Below are 22,922 nucleotides of genomic sequence, written 5' to 3' on the forward strand. Positions count from 1 at the left end.
TACTAAAAGCTTTATTCAAATAGAACCTGAAAATTTAAAAATTTCATTAGGGTAACAGCTGTTGAAATCAAGAGAAAAGAATAAGAAGGCTGACAGTATCAATTTAAACAGTCAACACTGACTTGGAAACAATGGGAAGACTATCAGTAAGCTGGTAGGCCCCACTGCGGTGGGGAGGCCATGTGGTAGGCACTAACCACAGCCAGCCCCTTTGTGCTCAAGAACTCAAATTCCAGGAAAGGCATCTAAGTTAGAGTTCAAAACACGAGATGGGGAAAATATTTACCTGAAATATTTCTCCTTCCTTTGCAACTAATTTGAAAGATGCTGCATTTTTTGCTGCTCCTGGTTTTGTGAGCAATTAGGGATATAAAAGGCGAAGGGGAGGAAAAAGAGTTGGGGGAAAGAGCAAGGGGTCACTGAAGGAGAAGAGGAGGCCATTCATTAGCATTCTGAGACCATTCAGGTGTCCAGGCCTGGGACTCAAGTACCAAAAGGACCAAGAAGAGGGTGCTGCTAGCTAAGAGCTCATCCCCTCTCCTGCAAAACCCTGAGCTGAACTAAGCCTCAAATGAATCTTTTGAAATATCATAACTTGGTTTAAAATCGTCCTATGTTTAGATGTTTGCCTGTAGCTGCATTTACTGCTACCCACACCTGACTATAGTTTTCTTTTAGCTCAGACTCTCACTGAGCTTGAAAATTTACAGGAAGTTAAAAGTGGCACAGCGGCCGGCCTGGTGGCGCAGCGGTTAAGTTCGCATGTTCTGCTTCTCGGTGGCCCGGGGTTCGCCGGTTTGGATCCCGGGTGCGGACATGGCACCCCTTGGCATGCCGTGCTGTGGCAGGTGTCCCACGTATAAAGTAGAGGAAGATGGGCATGGATGTTAGCTCAGGGCCAGTCTTCCTCAGCAAAAAGAGGAGGATTGGCGGTACTTAGCTCAGGGCTAATCTTCCTCAAAACCAAACCAACAAACAAAAAGTGGCACAGAGCAGTATGTACCACCTCTCTTTTTATAGCACCCACATGCTGTTAATAGGAAGAGTTTAATGTTAAGATTTTACGTAGATCATCCTGGGTGGTATGTTCATATTTTATGTATGCATGTTTTATGCTGAAGACCAAAGAGAAACAGTTGATAAGATATATTAATTAGAAGTTTGTTCACACCTCTATTATTGACTCAATTTCTTAGCCTGATTTTGTTAAATTGATCAAAAACTGATGTATGGATGTACACATCTAGCTTTCTGCGGCAAATAACACATACGTAATATTGTCACATGATGACAATTTTAATCAACACATACGGACCTAGAATCATGGGCAAAGTAAACCAGTATTCAGCATTTATTTGAAATAATATATTCAATGTAAAGTAAGACATACTTTACCAATGAAGTGTGCAATTTAACTTATTGGATCAATCAGGAAAAGCAGCATATAAAATTAAATACAAGCTTATACTCTGATTTAACGATTTAAAAGAAATTTGGCTTAAAATCAAAAAGAAGGTAACTTTTCTGGTTCATTTTTGACATTATTATCGAAGTCAACTAGTACCGTGTTGTATTACATAACATAAACATTGCATTATGTTGCATACATAAGGGAGAGAAAAATGAAAAACAACATGCTTGCATGGTATTCTGGTTGGAGACAGCAAAGAAGGACAGTGCAACCAAAGAATGTCTGTCAGTCAGGCCCAAGGCTGTGCATTGTTTGCAGCTAGAATTTCTACACATTCTGAGAGTCAAAGAAATAGGGAAGCAGAAGAGATTCACTTATCAGAGAAACCTGTAAATACATTATTTATATCCTAAAAAAGATAAGAAGGTGGTCTTCTAAGTTAGATTTCATAAACTTATTATTTTGTTCTAAATATCCCCTAAATGTTCAGTACGCTTAGTTTTAAAAACATGCTTTCTTCTTTTAACTTGTAAAATAGATACTTCAAAGAAAATTCAGGAAATAGAGGAAATGGGTAGCAACTAGTCTAATTAAAGTCATCCACTGTGAGCATTTTAGATATAATTCTATGTATATTTTTAAAATTGGGTTTTTTTTTACACAATGAAAATAATACCACTGACATAATTTAGCAATTTTTACACTTAACAGTGAGCACTCTTTTTGCGTGCTCTTGGAACACCTTCATAGCCATTATGCCCCCATAAATAGTAGAGATTAGGTTGTTTCTACTTTTCTGCTGTGGCAAAAATAGGTATTTCTGTTTCATAAATGGTAAAGTTAACCTAAATATTCTGGATTTGCCTAGAAAGTAGGAGACTGACATTGTAAACAAGATCATGATATTCCTTCAAAAATCGTAACATTACAAACATTTTAATACAATGAAGCAAAAAACCACCAAAATCATGAAAATACTTACCCTTAGCAGCTATAGGTCAGCAAAGAAATGAAAAACAAAGCATATTTAAATGGGTTAGGAATGTATTTATTTCTATACCTAGTCATTTTAATGATGTTATTTTCTTAGTTTCTACTAATGACTACAAGTTGTTCTTCCAAGAGATGATCAAGAAAGAAGAAAAGGGAATGCTATGGAAGTTAAGGAAGGGAAGACAATACTAAGGGCAAATCTACTTTCTGGAGCAAACCAGTGGCATCTCTGATAGACATCACGGTCAGTATTCTCATTGAATATGGTAGGAACACATTGTTCTTCCTTGCTTTTTTTTCTTTTTTAAATAAAGAAAGATAAAACAGCAGGGTCTGCTCTATAGAAAACTTTACTAAAATCCTGGAAAAAAGAAAGCTTCTGCTAACCCAATGGAAACAGTTTCACATTTTAGAACAAATTTAGCTTTTTTAGAGCAAGTTAATAAGGGGCTAGAAAATTCAGTTACAATTAGCCTGATAACACTGCCTTGACAATGCATTGGTATCTAACAGTAGAAAGGCTTGTTAGAAAGAGATTACCTGGCTATCTGAATCAAGTGATTATTAGACCCTTTATTAATTTTGTATCGTGTAGTCATGACCTTAATGTTCTAGGCCAGTGGTTCCTGACCACTTTCCTTGCCACTCTGTGCAAGATGGAGGACATCCACGAGCTTAGCACATTCTTTGGGTATTCCTTGCACTTAGGATGTTAAGAAAAAATACTGGAACACAAGTGAATGAGGAAGATATTTTCACAAAAATAATTTTCAAGTCACTGTAATTCAGTGGTTTTCAAACAGGTGTAATTCTTCCCCATCTACAACCCTGCCTCCTGGAACATTTGGCAATGTCTGGAGATATTTTTGGTTGTCAGACATGGGTTGTGGGGTTGCTACTGGCATCTATCTAGTGAGTAGAAGCCAAGGATGATGCTAAACATCCTGTAATATACAGGATAGCCCTCACTCCAACCCCTGAAACAAAGAGTTATCTGGTCCAGAATGTTAACAGTGCCAAGGTTGAGAAATCTTGCTTTAAGTTACAAAAAAAAAAAAAATCATTCTGCTTCTGGTCAGGATGGCATAAATGAAAAGAGATATACCCTCCTACCTGAAACAACTGAAAATTCAGAAAAAAATACATATAAAAAATAGTTGTCAAAACATCGGGCATCAGGAAACATAGGATAATGCTTCTTGAGAGAGGAGAAACAAATGAGATGAGCTTACAATTGCCCCAGGTTAATGCCAGGAGAAACTTTCAAAGCTGTGGCACAGGGAACAAGAACCCAGGAAGAGCTAGTGGTCTCTGCGATGATGGAGCTGACAGCTCAGGAAAGCCAAGATGGCTCGAGTTTGCAGGGAAGCGTTCTCTTCCCTTGCCCTACCCACTTCTGTACTCAGTCGAATACTGACCACCTCATGCATGTGAGGCAACTACTTGAGGCCAGGGAAAGAATCACTGTAAAGGATTAAAGGGGATAGTGCCCAAAACTCACACAGAACCTAGAAAATACTTGTTTCCAACAGCCAGAATATAAAACTTCAAAATTCATGGGTCATCATTTAGAGTCCTTTAGAACAATCTTGGTCCAGAGTGGGGACAATTAATCCCAGACTAGACGTTGTTTGGTCCCACCTAACAAAACTTAAGAGCAAAACCTGAAAGGAATGAATTCTTTCCATGTAACTTAACTGTGTCTCAGAATAAAGCTCAAGAACATTTTCCTGAAGAAAATTACGCCAAGGCACACCATAAGCAAACTGCTCAAAACCGGCACTGAAGAGAAAATCTGTAAAGCAGCTAGGGGAAAAAGGACACGCTATGTACAGAGGAACAAACAAAAATGTAGCACAGTTCTCATCAGGAAAAACAAAACAAAGCAACTCAGCAGAAAGTGGAGCAAAATCTTTAAAGCACTGAAAGAAAAATATCCTTCAAATGAAGGTAAAATAAAGAATTTTTCATATATAAAAAAGCTGAAAGAATTCATCATCATCAGACTTGCAGTACAAGAAGAGTCAAAGGAAGTCCTTTAAGAGAATGAAGAGTGCTGGAAATGGTAACTACATGGGTAAGGATAACATTTTCTCATGTTATTTAAATTTCCTTAAAAGGTAATTGACTGTTTAAGGCAATAACAGGAATGTATTATGGGATTTAAAACATATTTGGAAGTAAAATATATGAGAAGAACAGTAGAGTCCAGGAGGGGCGAAATGGGAGTACACTATCGTAAGGTTCATATACTATTCATGAAGTGATATAATATCACATGGAGGATTGTGATAAATTTAAAGGGGTATACTTTAAACCCTAAAGCAAAAAGGTGAGTGGAGTTGAGCTCATATTCCATCCTTAATTATTTGGCCTAAAGTGCCTTTGTTAAGATGCCCAGACATGACACTGAAGGGTGCTTAAAAAGAAGAGTAGTTATTTAATGCATGAAAAGTAGGAGAAGAGAATAATGCATGTCAAGATGTTACTCCCCTGGAGAAGAATCTTGAGAGTAAAAAGGCGTTTATTGAAAAGCCACAATTTGAGCTTAAAGTTATAGACAAACCGATTTATTACAGGAGAAATTAAAGAAGTTTTGCAAAGGAATATAACAAGTTAGAACATTTGGGTGAATGATTATTAAAGCTATGTTTGAAAATGTTTTTGTCATTATTACATAATTTGTTATTAATCACTTGTAAATTAAAATGAAAAATATAGTTCTTGATTTAAATTAGCATATGGAAAATGACATGAATATTAAGGTATTTAGAAAAAGTAAGCTTTTTTTTTGTTATCAATCTATAATAGAAAATAGCCCTATTATCCTTCTGGGTTATTAACTCTAGAAAGTGATGGTTGATCATTTTAGTATTCTGAAATCCTTTCAATGCCAATTGTTTTTGCAATACTTTTCCCACTTCTATAGGACACACAAGTTAAAATCACATTAAGTTAAATTTTCTTTTGAGAGGTTCTAGAGAATTTTCTTATACACTCTTGAGATTCCCAGAGATACCCAATGCTTGGCAAATTCATGATCAGAAACCACAGGCTCGATTTACTCCAGATCTGTGGGAAAAATTAGATAACTGATTCTATGACTACTAATATGAATTATTTTTATTCAATTAGGTATCTGTTAATGATGTAAACTATAATACTGAACAAATTTGCCACAGATAATTTTATCTTATTAAGGTTATTAATTGATAATCAAATTATTTTTTAACAAAACTTACAAAGCTGAGCATCTGCATGGAGAGTTCCTCCTCTAGGATTCAGCTTCTGGGTTTGAATTGCAGGAATGGGTTTATATGATTGACCTGTGGCCCTGTACATGGCTTGAACCCATAATATTCTATCCTGTTCATCATCGCTGGCAAATATTACGGTGTCTCCTTCTTTAACAGCATTAAAGAACATCTGACCACCCTGAAGGCCTGTGGAGGGAGAAAGACATCGTTAGAAACTTACACAACTGGCGATTTGAATCTCATTCACTACATGGTCTCATGGAAAAGAATCAATCTGATATTAGCAGCTCAATGTTTTAAACGATTTTTGGTGGAGGATCAAATCCACAATCCAAGAATTGTAGGGAATCATAAGAAAGGTTTAAACTTTCCTGACACTCTGGAAATTAAAAATAGCTTAGGGACATGAACAATCCATGACACAGTAACATTCTGCAAGACATACAAACCTACCCCATAGAAATGCATAGCATAATCTGAAATTTCATGCCAGAGAAGAAAGTCTTATGTTGGCATATTTCTCATTCTATAGGCAGGAGAAATACATGATGAATTTAGCAGAAAAAAAAAATACAGGTAAGGCAAAAATGATACTTACATTGTATGGTATTTTATTTTTTGCAAAATTCTTTTGCAGAGAAGGCATTTACATTTTTAAGTGACCGATTCGTGAATGTGATCACAGATTTCTATTTTTAATCTCTATATATTAATTTCTTAATCTCCATATTTATTAATATCTATATATTTCTTAATTAGGCTTTATTAATCTCATTAATCTCCATATATTCATTCATTCATTCACTCTCTCACCAATTTTAGATACTAAGTGTCTAGTAGCATACCTAGTATTAATATGGAGGGAGGGAGAGAAGTATAAGAATGTGTTATTGGGGAGAAAATCAGTATAATATATAATTCATTTGCCATTTCTTTCCCCAAATCTATTTCTTGTACCATTTTGCTTTCCAGTAAAGAAGTTTACCTAAGCGTTGCTGATATACCTCATATAATTTTTCTATTACAGTAACTTTCACATATGTCATCCTTGTACCAAGATAACAGAGATGACAAGCTATAGCCAAAACTAAGAAGCTCTCAAAAAGATATGATTTGAATCTCATACAGTCTTGTCCAGGTATATAAGTGAAATATGCACCCTATTCATTGAGTACAGTTTGAAAGTAGAACAAGCACAGGATATTTACGAGAATTTCATAAATACATGAATGGCAGGGAAAGTGACTGGACTTAGAATTACCTGGGTGGGGATCTGTATAATCCACGGTGTATCCTTCAAGCTGCATTAATTCTTGTGGTTCAGATTTTTTCTCTCTATAACTGCACATAGCAAAGGTGTACTGGCTAACCTGCATGAGAAAAAGTTTGTGGATGGGTTGCATTAAATTTTGTTTTTTATCAGAAGACGCTTTGCCCAAATTAAAAAAACCCATATGATTTGCATATAAGTTATTAAACATTAGCATCTTTCAAAACCCAGCTCAGAGACTAAAGCAACTTTTGTTTGTCAGTTTACAGTTAGGACTTCCCTGCAAATTAATGATCTGTTGGCTATGATTCAATTAGCTATTAATAGAAGTGCCACAAAAAAGCATTCATGTTAAAAATAAATTTGGGAATCACTGGGTTAAATAAAGATAAACAGGCTTCTTTTACTGCAGGTTTTCTTATGGCCTTTAATACGCTAACACATGTTACAAATCTCTATGAGTGAGATATGTTAGGAGCATTGTCAAACTTACATATTCATGGAACCACATTTTCAAGCACACTTATTTCAAGATTTTAACAAAAGTGAAAAAAAAAAAAAGATCTCAATAAAAGTTGGGAATTTATTGGTCCACATAACCAAACCCACAAGAAGGTCCAGACAGAGTGGAGTAAGTTCTTGGCAGCCATTAAGAGATCTGCTCCATCTCTCCGTTACGCTTCTCTTTTGGAACTGGCTTCATTTTCTTGTGCTGAAGTCTCATGGGGCTAGAATATAGTTGCCAACAGCTCTGCAGTCTCCTCCCTGATTGTCCCAGCTTGGGTCATAAGGCCATATTTGGACCGATCACTGTGGCCATAGGGCAAAAGTACCATTATTAGCCCCAGGTTGGGACAAGAGCTCACATCTGTGGCAAATAATGCTGAATGCTACAATAGGCAGGCTCTTAGAAGTTCCTCCAAAATACAGAGGGGGAGGTGCCATTCCCAGAAGGAGAAAAGAATGTTTGGTGGACTAATAAATATCTAAGTTGAAAAATATCCTACAACACAAGAGTCCATGGAAAACAGTTTGGTTAATGTGAAGTATATCCCTTTTCCACGTTTAAACATGAAATGAAACTAAGGAAACATAATACCTTTCAATAGACAAAGATTACTTAAAGAGAACTCAAAAAGGAGCTAATTATGAAAGAAAAAATGATTACATGCACTACGTTAAAATTAAAAAATTCTCATTAAAGGACACCATGAAGAAAATAAAAAGGCAAAGCCACAGACCAAGAGAAGATGTATGCAAAACATATAGTCAACAAAGAACTAATATCAATATGAAGTGATATCTAAGATCAAACACTTAGGTTAACCAGAGAAGAGGAAATTCTGCTTCAAGACTGCAGCATCAACTCCTACTCCAGGCTGCTGGCCTCTCTGGAGAACCCTGACTGATAGAAAAAGCCTTACTATTTGCTATGTATTCCGTTTGATCCAGCAAAATTTCTAAGCACTTATCCCAGGGAAATAAATGGACAAATATTCAAAGATACACGTGCAGGGTATTCACTGCAACATTACACATGAAAAAATTGAAAAACCAACAGTGGTTTGTTAAATACATTATGGCATGACCACACAGTATAATGCCATATAGCCATTAAAAGAGATGTGACAGATTTTTTTGTCTGGGCATGGAACTATTTCCAGGAAATATTATAACATAAAGAGAAGGTTAAAAACAAAAATGAAGAAATGTTCTTTTATGGGTAAACACTACACATACATATACACAAACACATACAACACTATACATACATATACACAAACATACATATACATATATAAATTCTATATGAGGATATACTAAATTATTTATAGTGATTATTATTGGGTGGTGCAATTATAGGTTATTTTAAATTACTTTTTCAGTGTTTGAGTTTTTTTCAAAGAATATAAATTACTTTTTAATGAGAAAAAAAGAGTACAGTCATGCACTGCTTAACAATGTTTTGGTCAATGATGGACCGCATATACGACCGTGGTCACATAATAGTAACATACGGACTAGGTGTGTACTAGGTTATACCATCTAGGTTTGTGTCAGTACACACTATGATGTTTGCACCATGACGAAATCACCTAATGCATTTCTCAGAGTGATGCATGACTGAACAACTATTTCCATTTTGGAAAAAAACATAAAGCCTTGTTTGGGAACAGTGAAGCCAATAACTGAAGACACCTGTGGTTCTTGCTGCTCTTAAATTTCCCTTTTCTTTCCTCATCTTGTAGACTGTCAATGAATTTACTTTTTCACCTCTTATGCATAAGGCTGACAGATGAAACCCAGTGGCTCCCATATAAAGAAGGCTTCAGTTTCCTTGTGTCAAAAGGTATGATTGTGGGACTTTTTTTGGTGGGGGGAGGGAGTGAGTAGAATAACATTACATTTCTATTACTTATTCTAAAAAGAAACTCATTCTCTTACTTATGGACAATAACTCAGCCGAAAGTACCACTATTCTTCCATAAAGTAATTTAACATAGTGTTATCTTAAAAATATTCTGAAATATTTCAAACATTAACAAAAGTACAATATACTAGCATGGATATATACCCACCATCCAGCTTTGTTGAATCATAACTTCTTATAGATAGACAGATATGCTTTAAGTTTTTTTTTTGGACAGATGCTTATAATATACCTACTCAGACGCATTTCCTTTTCTCTTCCCACAGAGGTAATCACCATGCTGAATTTTGTGTTTATTATTTTCAGGCATGTTTTATAACTTTTATTACACATAAATTCTTTTAGGTTCCTAGACCCAATTCCAGCGTGTGTGTGTTTGTGTGTGTGTGTGTGTGTGTGTGTGGTGTTTCCACATCAACAAGCAATGCTCCAGACACCAGCTGGGTGTCCTACAATTTAATTCAATTTTGACACTAGCAACGAGGAGACAGGATTAGGTTCTACAGATTAAGGGTTCAGTCCTACAAGACTGCCCCCCCGCACTTCAGATACCAGTAGCAAGTCCAGGCTGTTACTTGTGTTTCTGACCAACTGGCTGCAGATTGGAGGATCCCACAATCCCCTCCTCGTACTTCAGAGACCAGCTGCAAGTCCAAGTTCTCACCTCTGCTTCTGACCAACTGGCTATAGACCACAGGTTCCTGTGACCCCTCTCTCCTTGGGTTTGATTAATTTGCTAGAGTGGCTCACAGAACTCAAGAAACTCATTTACTCACTAGATCACTAGTTTATTATAAAAGGATATAACTCAAGAACAGCTAGATGGGCAAGGTACGGGGAAAGGGCGAGGAGCTTCTGGTCTCTCCCACCACACGACTCTCCCCAAATCTCCACATGTCCACCACCTTGGAAGCTCTTTGAATTCCCTTCTTTTGGGTTTCTATGGAGACTTCATTACATAAATGTGATTGATTAAATCATTGGCCATTGGTGATTTATTCAACATCCAGCCCCCTCCCCTCCCCAAAGGTCAGGGAGGTGGGACCGAAAGTTCCAAACCTTTAATCAGGTTGGTTCTCCTGGCAACCTGCCCCCATCCTTAGGTGGGGTTTAAAAGTCACCTCATTAACATAACAGAAGACACTCTCCTTATAGTCATGAATTGCCTAATTATGTGGATACTTCTGAGAAATGTGTCCTTAGGCTACTTCGTCCTTGTGCAAACATCAAAGAGTGTACTTGCGCAAACCTAGATGTTATAGCGTACCTCACATCTAGGCTACATGGTATTATGATGTGGATTAAGGCTGCCCCAGCCAGAGAAGCCCAAGGTGACCTGGCCTACATGCCAAACTATGTGACCCAGTGGACTTTTTTTATGGTATGAATTAGGACTGCCCCAGGGAGAGAAGCCCGGGGCATCCTCACCTGCATGCCGATCTATATGGCCAGATTCGTATCTAAAGTTATATGACCGCACAATAACCAGACCCCATCTGCACTGAAATCATTTAATGACTTTTTACATCATCTTTTCTTTTTTTCCAGTAAAAATAAGTCACGTACCCATGCCTTATAAAATTAGCCCTAACCCTCAACTCAGGGCAGCAGCAGGAGCTCTGCCTGCCCATGGGTCCTGTCCCCATGCTATTCCACACTATTCTCTAAATAAAAGAGCACTACTGCCAGATCTTGAGAGTCTAAGAAATCTTTCTTTCGACTCCTCGGCTCACCGACCCCACATCAGTATTAATCTTATGGGACCACTGTCATATACGTGGCCCCATCGTTGACCAAAACATTATGTGGTGCATGACTGTACTTAGGAAATTCCAAAGGTTTTAGAAGCTCTGTGCCAGAATGGGGATGAAAATCAAGTATACATTTCTTATTATAAATCACAATATCACATAAGTAACTTAGCAAAATCATGTATTTTTTGCACATTTTAAAACCTTATATGAATCAGTCATATACATTGCTCTGCAATTTCCCCCTGCAAAAGTTCAATGTGATGCTTAAGTGTCTTGATACATAGTCTGTCACTTGAATTGTCACACTTACCCAATGTCCTAATGATGCTTTCAGTTTCTTCTACTTGTTGCCTTCATAAATAATGCCACAATGGCCCATTCTTGGTACATCACTTGCCCCCCATGTGAGAGAGCTACTAAAGGACTACACTAAGGAGTGGAATTGCTAGGTTGTAGGGCATATGTACCTTCATCTTAACTAGATATTGCCAAACTCCTTTCCAATTTATACATACACCAGTGGTATAAGACAGCTCCTAATACTATACATCTTTGCCAAACTTGGTATTTTGAGTCTATTTTTAACCCGTTTTGGTGGGTGGAAATGGTATCTTGCTGTTACTTGAGTTTACAATTCCTATTACCAATAGCACTAAGCATTTCCTGGTATTTTTATTAGCCACTTGGGGTTTCCTGATCATACAGTTTGCTCATTTTCTAATGTATTATTTAGTCATTCATACCCTTTTCCATAATCAATTTTGCCAGAGGTTTATCTACTTTTTTGAGTACTTGCAAAGAATATCTTTGCATTCTGTTAATCCTCTCTACTTTTTACTTTCTATTTCTTAATTTCTGCTATCTTTACTATTTCTCCCTTCTTGTTTGGGGGTTAATTTTATTCTTTTATGAATTTTTAAATTCATCTACTTAGCTTATTCATTTTCAGTTGTTACTCATTATTAAAATACACATTTAAGTTTATTCTAAGTTCCCATTAGGTTCATTTCAAGTTATGTGTAGCATTTTCATAAGTGCTGTTCTAACTATTTTTCATTATTTCTTTTTACACGAGCTATTAATAAGTGTGCTTTTAAATTTGGATTTGTGGTTATGTTTTCCTTATTGAGTTCTAAAGTAATTCCATTGTGATCAGAATGATTCAGAATTTTGGTATTTTTTGAGACCTGCTCTATTGTCTACTGCATGACCAGCCTTTATTAATGTTCTCTGTTTCCTTAAAGAGAACACATCTTTTGCAATTATTGCTCAGCGATTATTTATGTCCATTGCATTTAACTAATTGTGAAGTCAAATATTCTACATCTTTCTAATACTTCTTCTCATGCATCAATTATTGAGAGGTATGTTAAAATTTCCCACCAAGGCCATCCATCTGTGAATTCTTCATACAATTCTCTCAAACGTTGCTTTATATTTTTTGAAGATATGTAATCTTACACATATATGTGTAGGATTGTTATATCTTTCTAGGACTAATCTAATGTTGCTGGTAAACTTTTCCTGTTTGTATTTATGTAGCGGCCTTTTGTTCCCCCCATCCCTAATACTGTTTTTTGCCTTGCAGTCTATTTTGCTGGATGTTCACAGAGCTATACAACCTTTCTTTTGGTTAGTATGTGCCTGGGAATGTTTTCTCATCTCTTCATTCTCAATTATTCTGTTTTATTTTAAATTCCTATAAACAATACATAATTGGATTTTTTAAAGCCCTAAAAATCTAGTCTTTTAACAGGCAAGTGAAGATCATTTGTTATATTTAGTGATATATTTGGATTTATTTCTAGTATCTTATTTTGCTCTTGCTGTTTACAGTGCTGCTTTTTCTCTTATTCTGTCTCTATTAAACATTAACAAAATCGGTTTTCCCCTGATAGGGCAGAAACTATACATTCTGTTTTTATTCTCGTAGTGATCTCTTAAATCATTTTGTTTTTGTTTTTAACTTATCTCCTCCTGAATACAAGAAACTTTGAGGACTTTACTCCCATGACCAGCTCCCATCTTACCATCTTAGTTGGTTAGACAGTATTTCAGCACTTTGAAGACAGTATGTCAGAAGGCTTATATATCCATGTTGAAGTCTGATGGAAGTCCAATTGTGGTTCCCTTGTTGTTAACTTGCCTTTTTCTCTCTGGTTTCTCTTAAACGTTCTCTTTATCTTTGTTAACTTTCAGTTTCATTGTGAAATTTCTAGGAGTTTTATGTTTATCCTTGTTATTTGTTTTATTTCCGATAACTCACGACTTTCATCAGTTTTAGAATCTTGTTCATGATCTTTTCAAGCGTCGATTCTGTTCCACTTTTCCTCTTCTGTCTTTAAATTCTATCAGAAGTATCTTGGAACTGTAGATTCTGTCCTCCATATCTTTCAACCTTTTAAAATAGCTTGTCTCTTCATTTCTTCATGCTGAGAGTTCTGAGTAATTTCTTCAGATTATAATATTCTATCATTAACTACATCACTAATTTTCTCTTCAGATGTGTCTAATCTACTGTTTAACTTGTCCAACAAGCTTGTAATTTCAGTGACTGTTTTAAATTTTTAGTAGTAGTTCTATATAGTCCTGCTGCAAATCTGCTTGTTCATTTTTCATAGTGTTATGCAGTTTTTTGTTTTGTTCTTATACTTTTGAACCTTATAAATTTCATCGCCTTAAATACAATTATTTTATAGTTTGTATGTGTGCTAGTTCTATTACTGAAAATCAAGTAATTGGTTTACTGTTTTGTAATTTTGATTATGAGCTCATATTCAGCACAATTTTATCTGTGGATATCTTATAAAGCCTAGGTTAAGGGTTCTTCTCTCCAAAAAAATTTCTTCAAATGCCATATGCTCCAGATATATCACCAATCCAGATGAACTTTTTAAAATGTTAATTTCTTACCTTAGGTATTTCCCTTATATTTGGATAAAATAAGTTAGAATTTAAATATTCTCTGAGTATAGGCTAATAGCTACAAATTCTCAGGGGTCTTTTTACTCCACACTCAGAGCCTAAGGCCAAACACAAATTACTAGTCTGAGGGCAGTTTGTTTCCTAGCCTACCATTTCCTGAGATCTAGCTCTTTTAAGTACTTTATGAGAAGATTTCTGATCCAAATTCCCACTCTGAGAATGCCTCACAGTATGTTTTCGTCTTCTGAGGGAACGATAAAATCCAAAGCCCCTAAATATGAACATCAACACCCCTCATCCCATACTCCAGCCCCCCTGCAGTTACAGCATCAACTGAACAGCTTCACTATTTGGTCCCCTGAGGTTTTCCTTTCTTCTTGTAGTTCAGCTATACATTTTAAAAGATGTGTATTATATTTTATCCAGCATTTCCAGGTGTTTGCCATAAAAGAATTCTCTTCATTATCTTTAGGACTAGCCAAGACCACCAATTAAATCCTTTTGTTAATCTTTCAATTCTAATTGTTTTAATGGAGTTTCTAAATAAAAGGTCTAGCTTTTATATGTATAAAACAGACTATACATATCCTTTTCACTACACTCCAGAAAAAAAAAATCTATGATGGGGTTAGTATATACAATCAAACATATGCTCAAATTTGTCTTAAAATTATTAGACATCAGGGGACGATTACAAGTAATACTTTTGTGATCAATTAACAAAATAAAAAATACACTGAGCAAATAATTCATAGGTTTTCCATTTTATTCTTTCATTTGGAAGAGTTTTAAAAACCTGACTCAGAAAGTTTGCTGACACATCACCCATAAACAATCTGGAACCCGCCGGGAGACAGATGAAAAGCACAGGAAGGCCTGCCTTCCTCGTGTGGCTTGCAAACATCTCCAGCAATTACTAGCTAGAATACATAGCTACCACTGTGTTTGGGACTCCAGACAGACTATCTGGCAAGACGTCTTCACCTGAACTCCCAAGCAGGAAAATATCACCTTCACTTTTAAAAGCCCACTTTCTATCTATTTCCTAATTTGGTAAAACCCTACTCCTTCTCCAAGACCCATGCAAACTTGTCCCCTTTCCCTTTCTAAGTGCATTTCCTTGTGTGTTATCTCCTTGATTTTGAATCACTGGCTCCCACAGTGTCTGGCATAGAGTCTCTGCCTTTTAATTTCTCCATGAAATTCAACTTATGTCAATTTGATAAACACTCTGTTCAGCCACATTTGAAAATCTACTATTTTTTAAAGTACAATCACACACTTATTTTGCTAAAAAAACCAAACAAAATAAAGCACTAATAGTCTACCAGCCCAAATTACCCAACTTGTACTCTCAAATGAATCCTCCTCCACTTGCCATACAAGTAATATTTGGTTTTTTTAAATGTCAAGCTCTCCACTTAAAATGTTCAGGAAACAATAAACATGAAGCCAAATTCATGACTTCATCCAACTAGCCTGTCTTGAGCCCCCGCTGTGTGATGGGCACAGTTATAAGAGGCATGGAGGAACCAGGGCTTTCTCCTTGAGGATACACAGATAGCTACGATGTGCTCATAGCCATAAGAAAGCCAACAAAATGCTAAGAAAGTTCAGGAAGAACAAAATGAAACAATAAAACCAAAAAATAACCTGGGAAACAACTAATTAGGGAGTGATTACTCACATTAAAAAGAATTCTTACCTTCTCAAAAACATTTGATTCATTTAAGTAGTGAGATCTTTCTATATTTCTATTTAGAGAAAAAGGCAAAGCCAAAATACTGGAAGGTATTGCAAATTAAAAATGATCAAAAAATGGTGAGTTTTGGAATTGTAACGAAACGTAAGAAAATGTATAATTTCATCCCAAATCTTATTTATATATACACAAGATAATATTATATAATAGTATACGTAGAATTGGATTTCTCAACATTATAGGTTTACTTTCTGACAGTATTGTCTTAACTTGTCTTAACATTCTATAAGGTAATTATTTAATCATTAAATTTAACCACTGGAATAAAATATTGTTACATTTGATAAAATTATAGATTTTGAATATGTGGTGAGGATTTTAAGAGAATACATTTGAAAACCAGAGACTATGATACCTAGATGATTCAAGTCTCATTAAACCACAAATAGTTAAACCCAGAGCTAAGTTTCACTGAAAAGAAAACATAAGATTATTCTCTGAAACACACTGTTATTGAGAGATGAGGTCAATGGTCTTAACTCCAGAGTGTAGGGATGAGGAAACTGCCCTTCCCAAGGTCACCCAGAAGGAAATGGTCATCTTGAGTCTAAAAAACAAGCCTCCTCAGTCCAGTTAGGTATTCCTTTAACATACCACATTATTTTATAATTCACATTCTAAAACTTAAAAACAACTGAATTCTCAATAAGCCAATTACCTTTAATTTCTGACGAAGTTATTAAGATAGCTATGAGATATATAGATATCTATAAGACTCTATAATCAAAGATAACTAAAACTACTAAGAGGATGGGAGAGAAAGAAAAGCGCACAGAGTAGTAAATAATTTGGGGTACTTTTGCTTTATTATGTATCTTCTCTCAGGTACATCTTTAGTAAATCACCATCATTTGTTTTATAGTAATTGTTGATATCTTTAATCAATATAAAATTATAATCCTTTGATCTGTTTAATATTTCTCATAAATTTTACTTGCTCTGAATTTAACATTGTCATCCTACTTTCTCTTTGTGTTTTTGCCTTTTGTTTGTGGTATATCTCTTACAACAAACCATTTTTGGTTTGTTACATTTTTGGTGGTTACAACAAACCATTTGAGAAACTGAATGATACTACTGCGACAAAACTTCTGTTTCCATCTACTGATTTAGGTGAGCCAGGCTTCTCCATGTTTATATTTGTAAAATAATATGAACAAAAAAAGGCATTGATGTGAAACCCTTTGTCCCTCTAAGAATATTTATAGATAAAGAGGGAAGGGAAGCCATATGCAGCTCCTTAAGATAGGCATTTCCAACAACATTTGACTGTTTAATACCTTTTCTTCAAAATTTGTCATATACTTACACGCTTTTACCAGTGGTAGGCTACTCATAATTGCCATTAGACTTCAATATAAAAGAAATTTTTCATATTTAAAGCCTTTTGTTTACAGGAGCTGTTTTCCTTTTCACTGTTTTATTTTTCTTCAGGTAACCTAGTTTGACTCGTTCAAACAGCAGGAAAAGGGGAAATAAATCTGGGTGGTTAGCATAAAAATAGCTATGACAAAGCTATTTTTAGAGAAAAGGGCTTTTTCTCTTTTCTATGTTATTCTTTGTCTATTTGATAGCTCTGTTGTCTGGTTATATTTATTCATTTGGTTTAAACAAGAGTAACTTATTGTCTCTTAAAATCAAGGTGTTGGGAGGGTTGGTTCTTCCGAGGCTGTGAGGGACAATCTGTTCGTTATTTCTCTCTTGTGGCATTTTTGGCATTCCTTGGCTAGTAAAAGCATCATCTCTGTCTATGGTCTACGCCTTCATCTTCACACGGCCTTCTCCATCTATGCAGATCTGTTCCCAAATTCCTTCTTTTTAAATAAGGACACCAGTAATACTGGATTAGTAGCTCATCCTTCTCCAGTATGACATCATCTTCATTACAACACTATTTCCAAACAAAGTTACATTCTGAAGTACTGGGGGTTAGGAATTCAACTCAAGAACGTGTTTTTTTTTTTTTTTTGAGGAAGATCAGCCCTGAGCTAACATCTGCTGCCAATCTTCCTTGTTTTGCTGAGGAAAACTGGCCCTGAGCTAACATCCGTGCCCATCTTCCTCTACTTTATATGTGGGACGCCTACCACTGCATGGCTTGATGAGCGGTGCCATGTCCGCACTGGGGATCCGAACTGGCGAACCCCAGGCCGCCGAAGCAGAACGTGAGCACTTAACCGCTGCACCACTGGGCTGGCTCCTTGAGGGTGTTTTTTTTTAAATTCCAATTTTGCAGACTTTTTTTAATTGCAGAGAACCATGATAGAGTGGTCAAGAAGATTTTGAAGCATAAGTAATAGGAAAATAATATTTATTTCCTAAAAATAAAATTGCTTAGGAAGAGCCATGGAAATAAGAATTCAAGGAGAAAAAGCTAATATACAATCCACAATGGTTACAGGTGGATATAAAATGACAACAGTATATAGATTCTATTGGGCATGTGTATGATTCATCTAATTCTTTTTTAGAAATTGCATCCACTGCAACTACTTAAATTTCTGATGAAAAGTCTACAATGATCTATATCTATATAACTTTATTTTAGGGGACATTAGCAAAATAGTTTGAAGACTGATCTGAGTGCTCCTTCATATCTGGTCTCCTAGGAAGACATATCTGGTCCTTCCTTGCTATTTTTTAGAGATCCGGGAATGAGTCTTTCACTGTCTACTAGTCAGAATGGTAAATAACTCAATTTAGTCTCATGTGCATTTACAATTTTCATATCTTTCTCCATGTCCTTATGGGTATTTTCCCCCTCCCTTATTGAACAAATATTTATTGAGCATCAACAGTGAATTTTTCTAGGCTTTGCGGATACAATAATGTTCCCAGCATCAGAAAAAAAAAAAAAAAAAAATCAGAGAAATCAAACAATCTCAGACAGTGAAAATGGAGAAGACTAAATTACAAATAAAGAGCTACCCGAAACAATTTTGAGCGGTGAGTTGTTTTGAAGGAAAATAAAGCAGAGTAAAGAAAGTGACATTGAAGGGGGCCTGTTTTCCACAATGGAGCCAGAAAAGGGCTCTCTGAAGACAATCATATTAAGGTATTTCAATGGGAAGAGCAGGGGGATAAACTAAGTTTAACAAAGGAACTTGCCGTTTCAAATGCAAGTCCCACTTTCATTTCCCCCTCAATTACTCATCCTTATTTTTTCCAACTTATCTTTGACAAGACCTTGGGCAAATCACTTTAACGCTTATATACCTGTTTGATTTTCGGTAAAACAGAGACAACAATAACATACCTTACAGGATTCTGAGAGAATTAGCGATAACCAAGGTGGAGTACCTAGCACAGTGCTTGTCTGTTAGGCAGTCGTGTCTCAATAAATCAAACCCAGTTGTCAGGGCACCATCATCCTTCTCTCACTATTCTTGTGTGTCTTCTAATAGTCATTTCATTTTGGTTAGCGATGCAGTTTGTTGCTGTAACACAGTGAAGCCACCTGACTGACGTGGGGATTGAACTGATTTTCGGGCCACACGCCTCCATGCCGTGAATGACATGAGACTGCTGACTTTCATGTGTTGGCCTTCTGTTTTCCTGCCTCACTTGTTTTTCTCCCTCCCTGTCTCTCTCTCTCCACTCTCATAGGTTGTTTCTTTCCATTAGTGATTATGTTGTTGAAAACACTTATTGAACGAATATGTAAATGAAGAGACTGAAGAAGAGAAGAAAAAGTGGAGATGCCCCTAAACGTAGTTTTAGATATTATCCCAACTATATCTAATGGACATTATCTTGAACATATATTTCCAACGTATTTAAAATTGTTCTCTTAAAAAATGATTAAGCTTTAAAGCTCTTTGCATAAATTATGTTCACATTGTCATGCGTTAAAGAATCCAGACTTATGCTAAAGATTTGCTTACCATTTAAGATCTAGCCTTAAAAATTACCTGTCCAAAGGCTACCCGTTTTTTCACATGCAGTGTAAAATGCTTACATCAATGTTGCTTTTTAATTTATATAACTTGAAGTACGGGTCAAGTTGCTGTTTTATGCTTTATTTTTTTTTTTTCTTTTTTTTGAGGAAGATTAGCTCTGAGCTAACTACTGCCAGTCCTCCTGTTTTTGCTGAGGAAGCCTGGCCCTGAGCTAACATCGTGCCCATCTTCCTCTATTTTATATGTGGGACGCCTACCACCGCATGGTGTGCCAAGCGGTGCCATGTTCTCATCCGGGATCCGAACTGGCGAAGCCCGGGCTGCTGAGAAGCGGAACGTGTGAACTTAACCGCTGTGCCACTGGGCCGGCCCCTATGCTTTATTTTTGAGTACTGCATTTCTAGTTAACTTTAAACAATAATTATTTCTTAACATGATGGATATATAAAATTTTAAGTACCAATTTCAATATCTTTAAGGATACTAAAAAAATCCCCAAAAACCAAAATACCTCCAGCTTTGGAGGAATCATCTACTTTCTAAAGCCATGGTGATTTAAATGATAAAGTACTAAACACTTGTTTTATTTTATTTTGTACTTCTTTTAATATTTTGTTTAACATCTGAATAGTCACCCAACAGACCCAGAACCTGTCATAGATAATTGGGCCTCGAGTTTTAGCGAAGAGTACAGATGGGAGAGTAACAGAATACCAATGACTAACAGAGCTGTCATCGACAATCAGGAAATCTGACCCAGGGTACAACTGAAAAAGGTGCAGCTTGGCTTTTGAACACGTAGACTCCAGAAGCAACTAACCATGAATCCCATCCTTCTGACTCACTGGTTCCTAGTTCTATTTCCATAAAATGACTGCATTTTATGTTTCTTCTGATTCCCCCAATATCCCCATGAGCTCTCACTTGTACCCATCTCTTTTGCAAGGTCATGCTAGATCATCTTCCTGAGGCAAACCCTACAATAAATCTGTAGTGTAAATTCAAGTGAATCTTTCTGAATAGTGTTAACGCCTGTAGCTACTGGTTTGATAGCCAGTACCCAGATTAAAGATAATCTGGAGAAGCGGCACTCAAAGAACTGTCAGTATCAGTCGGCACTAATAGTTAAAATATGCTGCTGAAAGGTAAGCTACAGGGACCAGGGGGTAACCCTGCTCCCTGAGCTCCCAGCTGGAGGAGTCTTGCAGCCTCCACTCTGCCCCGTCACCACATGCCAGGGAATTAGATAGACGCAGGTGGTCTGACCTGTTCTGATCTAGTATTTGTTTTCACTTACAAGCTTACTTGTGTATTACTGAACAAAGCTTATATAATACATTATATTGCAACCGAAAATCCTTTCAGTGGAAAGACAGAGCAATGATAAACATTCAATATCCTTAACCCAGTCCACTCTTAATAAAGAATGGATTTGTTGAGAATTGGGGGATATAAACAGACTTTAATCTGAGGACAGGATTAAATCAGGTTTTGGCATCACTACTTTTCACAGGACACCTTAAGTTGTTGAGGTCCCACGAGGTGTCTGCATCTGGTCTGGGAAACCTCCTATTTTGATTTCAATTGCCAACCTGTTCAACACCTGTCTGTGTCCACACGTGTAAGTGCTAACTATGAGTTTTTAGAGACCACAGCGTTCAAGTTTGTATGTTGTATTCCTACTGCAGAGATCATGTTAACAGCTGGCAGCTTAGCAACTGCCACCATCTAATTTCAGTAAAGATTAAGGCTTAAAAAATCCTTAGCAGGAAACGTTCTTGGCAGAGGCCAAAGGTGCTGCTAGAGTTATTATTAAAAAAAAAAATCCCAGGTCTTAATTTAATCAAGGAAAATGAATATATCTTCAAGATCATGATATATTTGAGGGGAATACATATTTATTGTGTTTAACAAATGGCATAAAAACGATTTAGCAATCAATGTATAAATTTGAGAGAGGAAAGGCAGTCTTTTTAAAACAATGCTCAGAGTGGTTTGCATATATTCATTTATTTAACAAATATTTAGTCAGTTTCTACTCACAGTAGATTATAAGAAAGACAAGGTCCTTATTTTCATAGAGCATATATTCTAGAAGGGGTAAAAAGGTAATTAAAAAATATATAAATAAAAAAGATAATTTTGATTAGAGAGAAATACTCTGAAAAATATAAAACAGGGTAACATGATAGGGAGTTGAGGGGTACTTTAGATAGGGTAGAAAAGGCCATTTGAGGTGACATTTGACCTGCTATCTAAATGGGTAGGTAAAGGAGCCAGCCATGGGGAAAAAGGAAAGCAGGAGAGTGCTCAGAATTTCTATAGTGGGTTTAGGGGTAGCCAAACAACAACTGGGGGGAAGAAAGGTAGGGGACTTAATTCAAAGGCATATTTGCACAGAAATCACACTTAACAATAAAACCATATTATACATTTAGTTGAGGTACCTTTGGAGGGGGGGCTGGTGACTTGGAGGTGTTAAACTCCAATTCTTGGCACTACAATTAATCTGGGGGCAGAACATTACAAGGCAAGGTACTACTCAGTGACAGAGACTCATCAAAGAGGGAGCTGGGGCCAGAATATGAAGGACCTTCTCTGCGTCATGGTCAGGGGCTTTCTAAACATAATAGAAAGTCATGGAAAGACTTAAGCAGCAAATTGGCAAAATCTGAATTATGCTTCAAATAGATTATCCTGGCAATTGGAAGAATAGATTGTAAAGAGAATGGCGGAAAGTGGAAGCAGAAAGAACAGCTAGGATGCTGCTGTAGGAGTCCACGCGAAGATGATAGTTTCAAGTAGTACAGTAGCAGAGAAGATGGAGGGAACTGGATGTAAGTGGGACACTGTTCTGGCAGTAGATCAAACAGTATTTTCTGACTGATATGGGAGCAATGGAAAAAGAGAGATCAAAGATGACACCTAGGGTTAGGTTCAAGTATGCTCAAATATAAGTCAATTTTATGTTCCATATAGAGATGGGAGAAGGAACCCAAATTAAAGTATAGATGATATTTATTTAACAAACATTTACTGAGTCTTTACTCTGTGACAGGCATGCTATATAGGTATCTGTAAAGATTTACAGGCATATGAATACACACATACAAAGATATACACACAGCATTTTAAAATGGAATCCTATAAAACAATTTTCAAAAAAGATAGGCCCACTAAAATTTAATCCAAATTTCACAATATTGTATTATTCTCACTT

General features: G+C 36.2%; 1 protein-coding gene across 19 annotated transcripts in view; it reads right to left on the minus strand.

Annotated features, from left to right (window-relative positions):
• Positions 1–22,922, minus strand: part of CADPS2 (calcium dependent secretion activator 2) — a 496,160-nt gene that overhangs the window by 149,419 nt on the left and 323,819 nt on the right. For 12 of the 19 annotated variants that reach the window (XM_070616446.1, XM_070616444.1, XM_070616437.1 and 9 more), the window contains 2 exons: positions 6,923–7,031; positions 5,638–5,847 (listed from right to left, as the gene is read on the minus strand). In XM_070616446.1, the coding sequence (XP_070472547.1) occupies positions 5,638–5,847; positions 6,923–7,031 (319 nt within the window). The remainder of the gene's footprint in view (positions 1–5,637; positions 5,848–6,922; positions 7,032–22,922) is intronic. The other 7 variants (XM_070616447.1, XM_008514417.2, XM_070616451.1 and 4 more) reach the window with 1 other exon arrangement.

The sequence above is a fragment of the Equus przewalskii genome, chromosome 4 (genome assembly GCF_037783145.1).
Source record: "Equus przewalskii isolate Varuska chromosome 4, EquPr2, whole genome shotgun sequence".
Classification (NCBI taxonomy): Eukaryota; Metazoa; Chordata; class Mammalia; order Perissodactyla; family Equidae; genus Equus; species Equus przewalskii.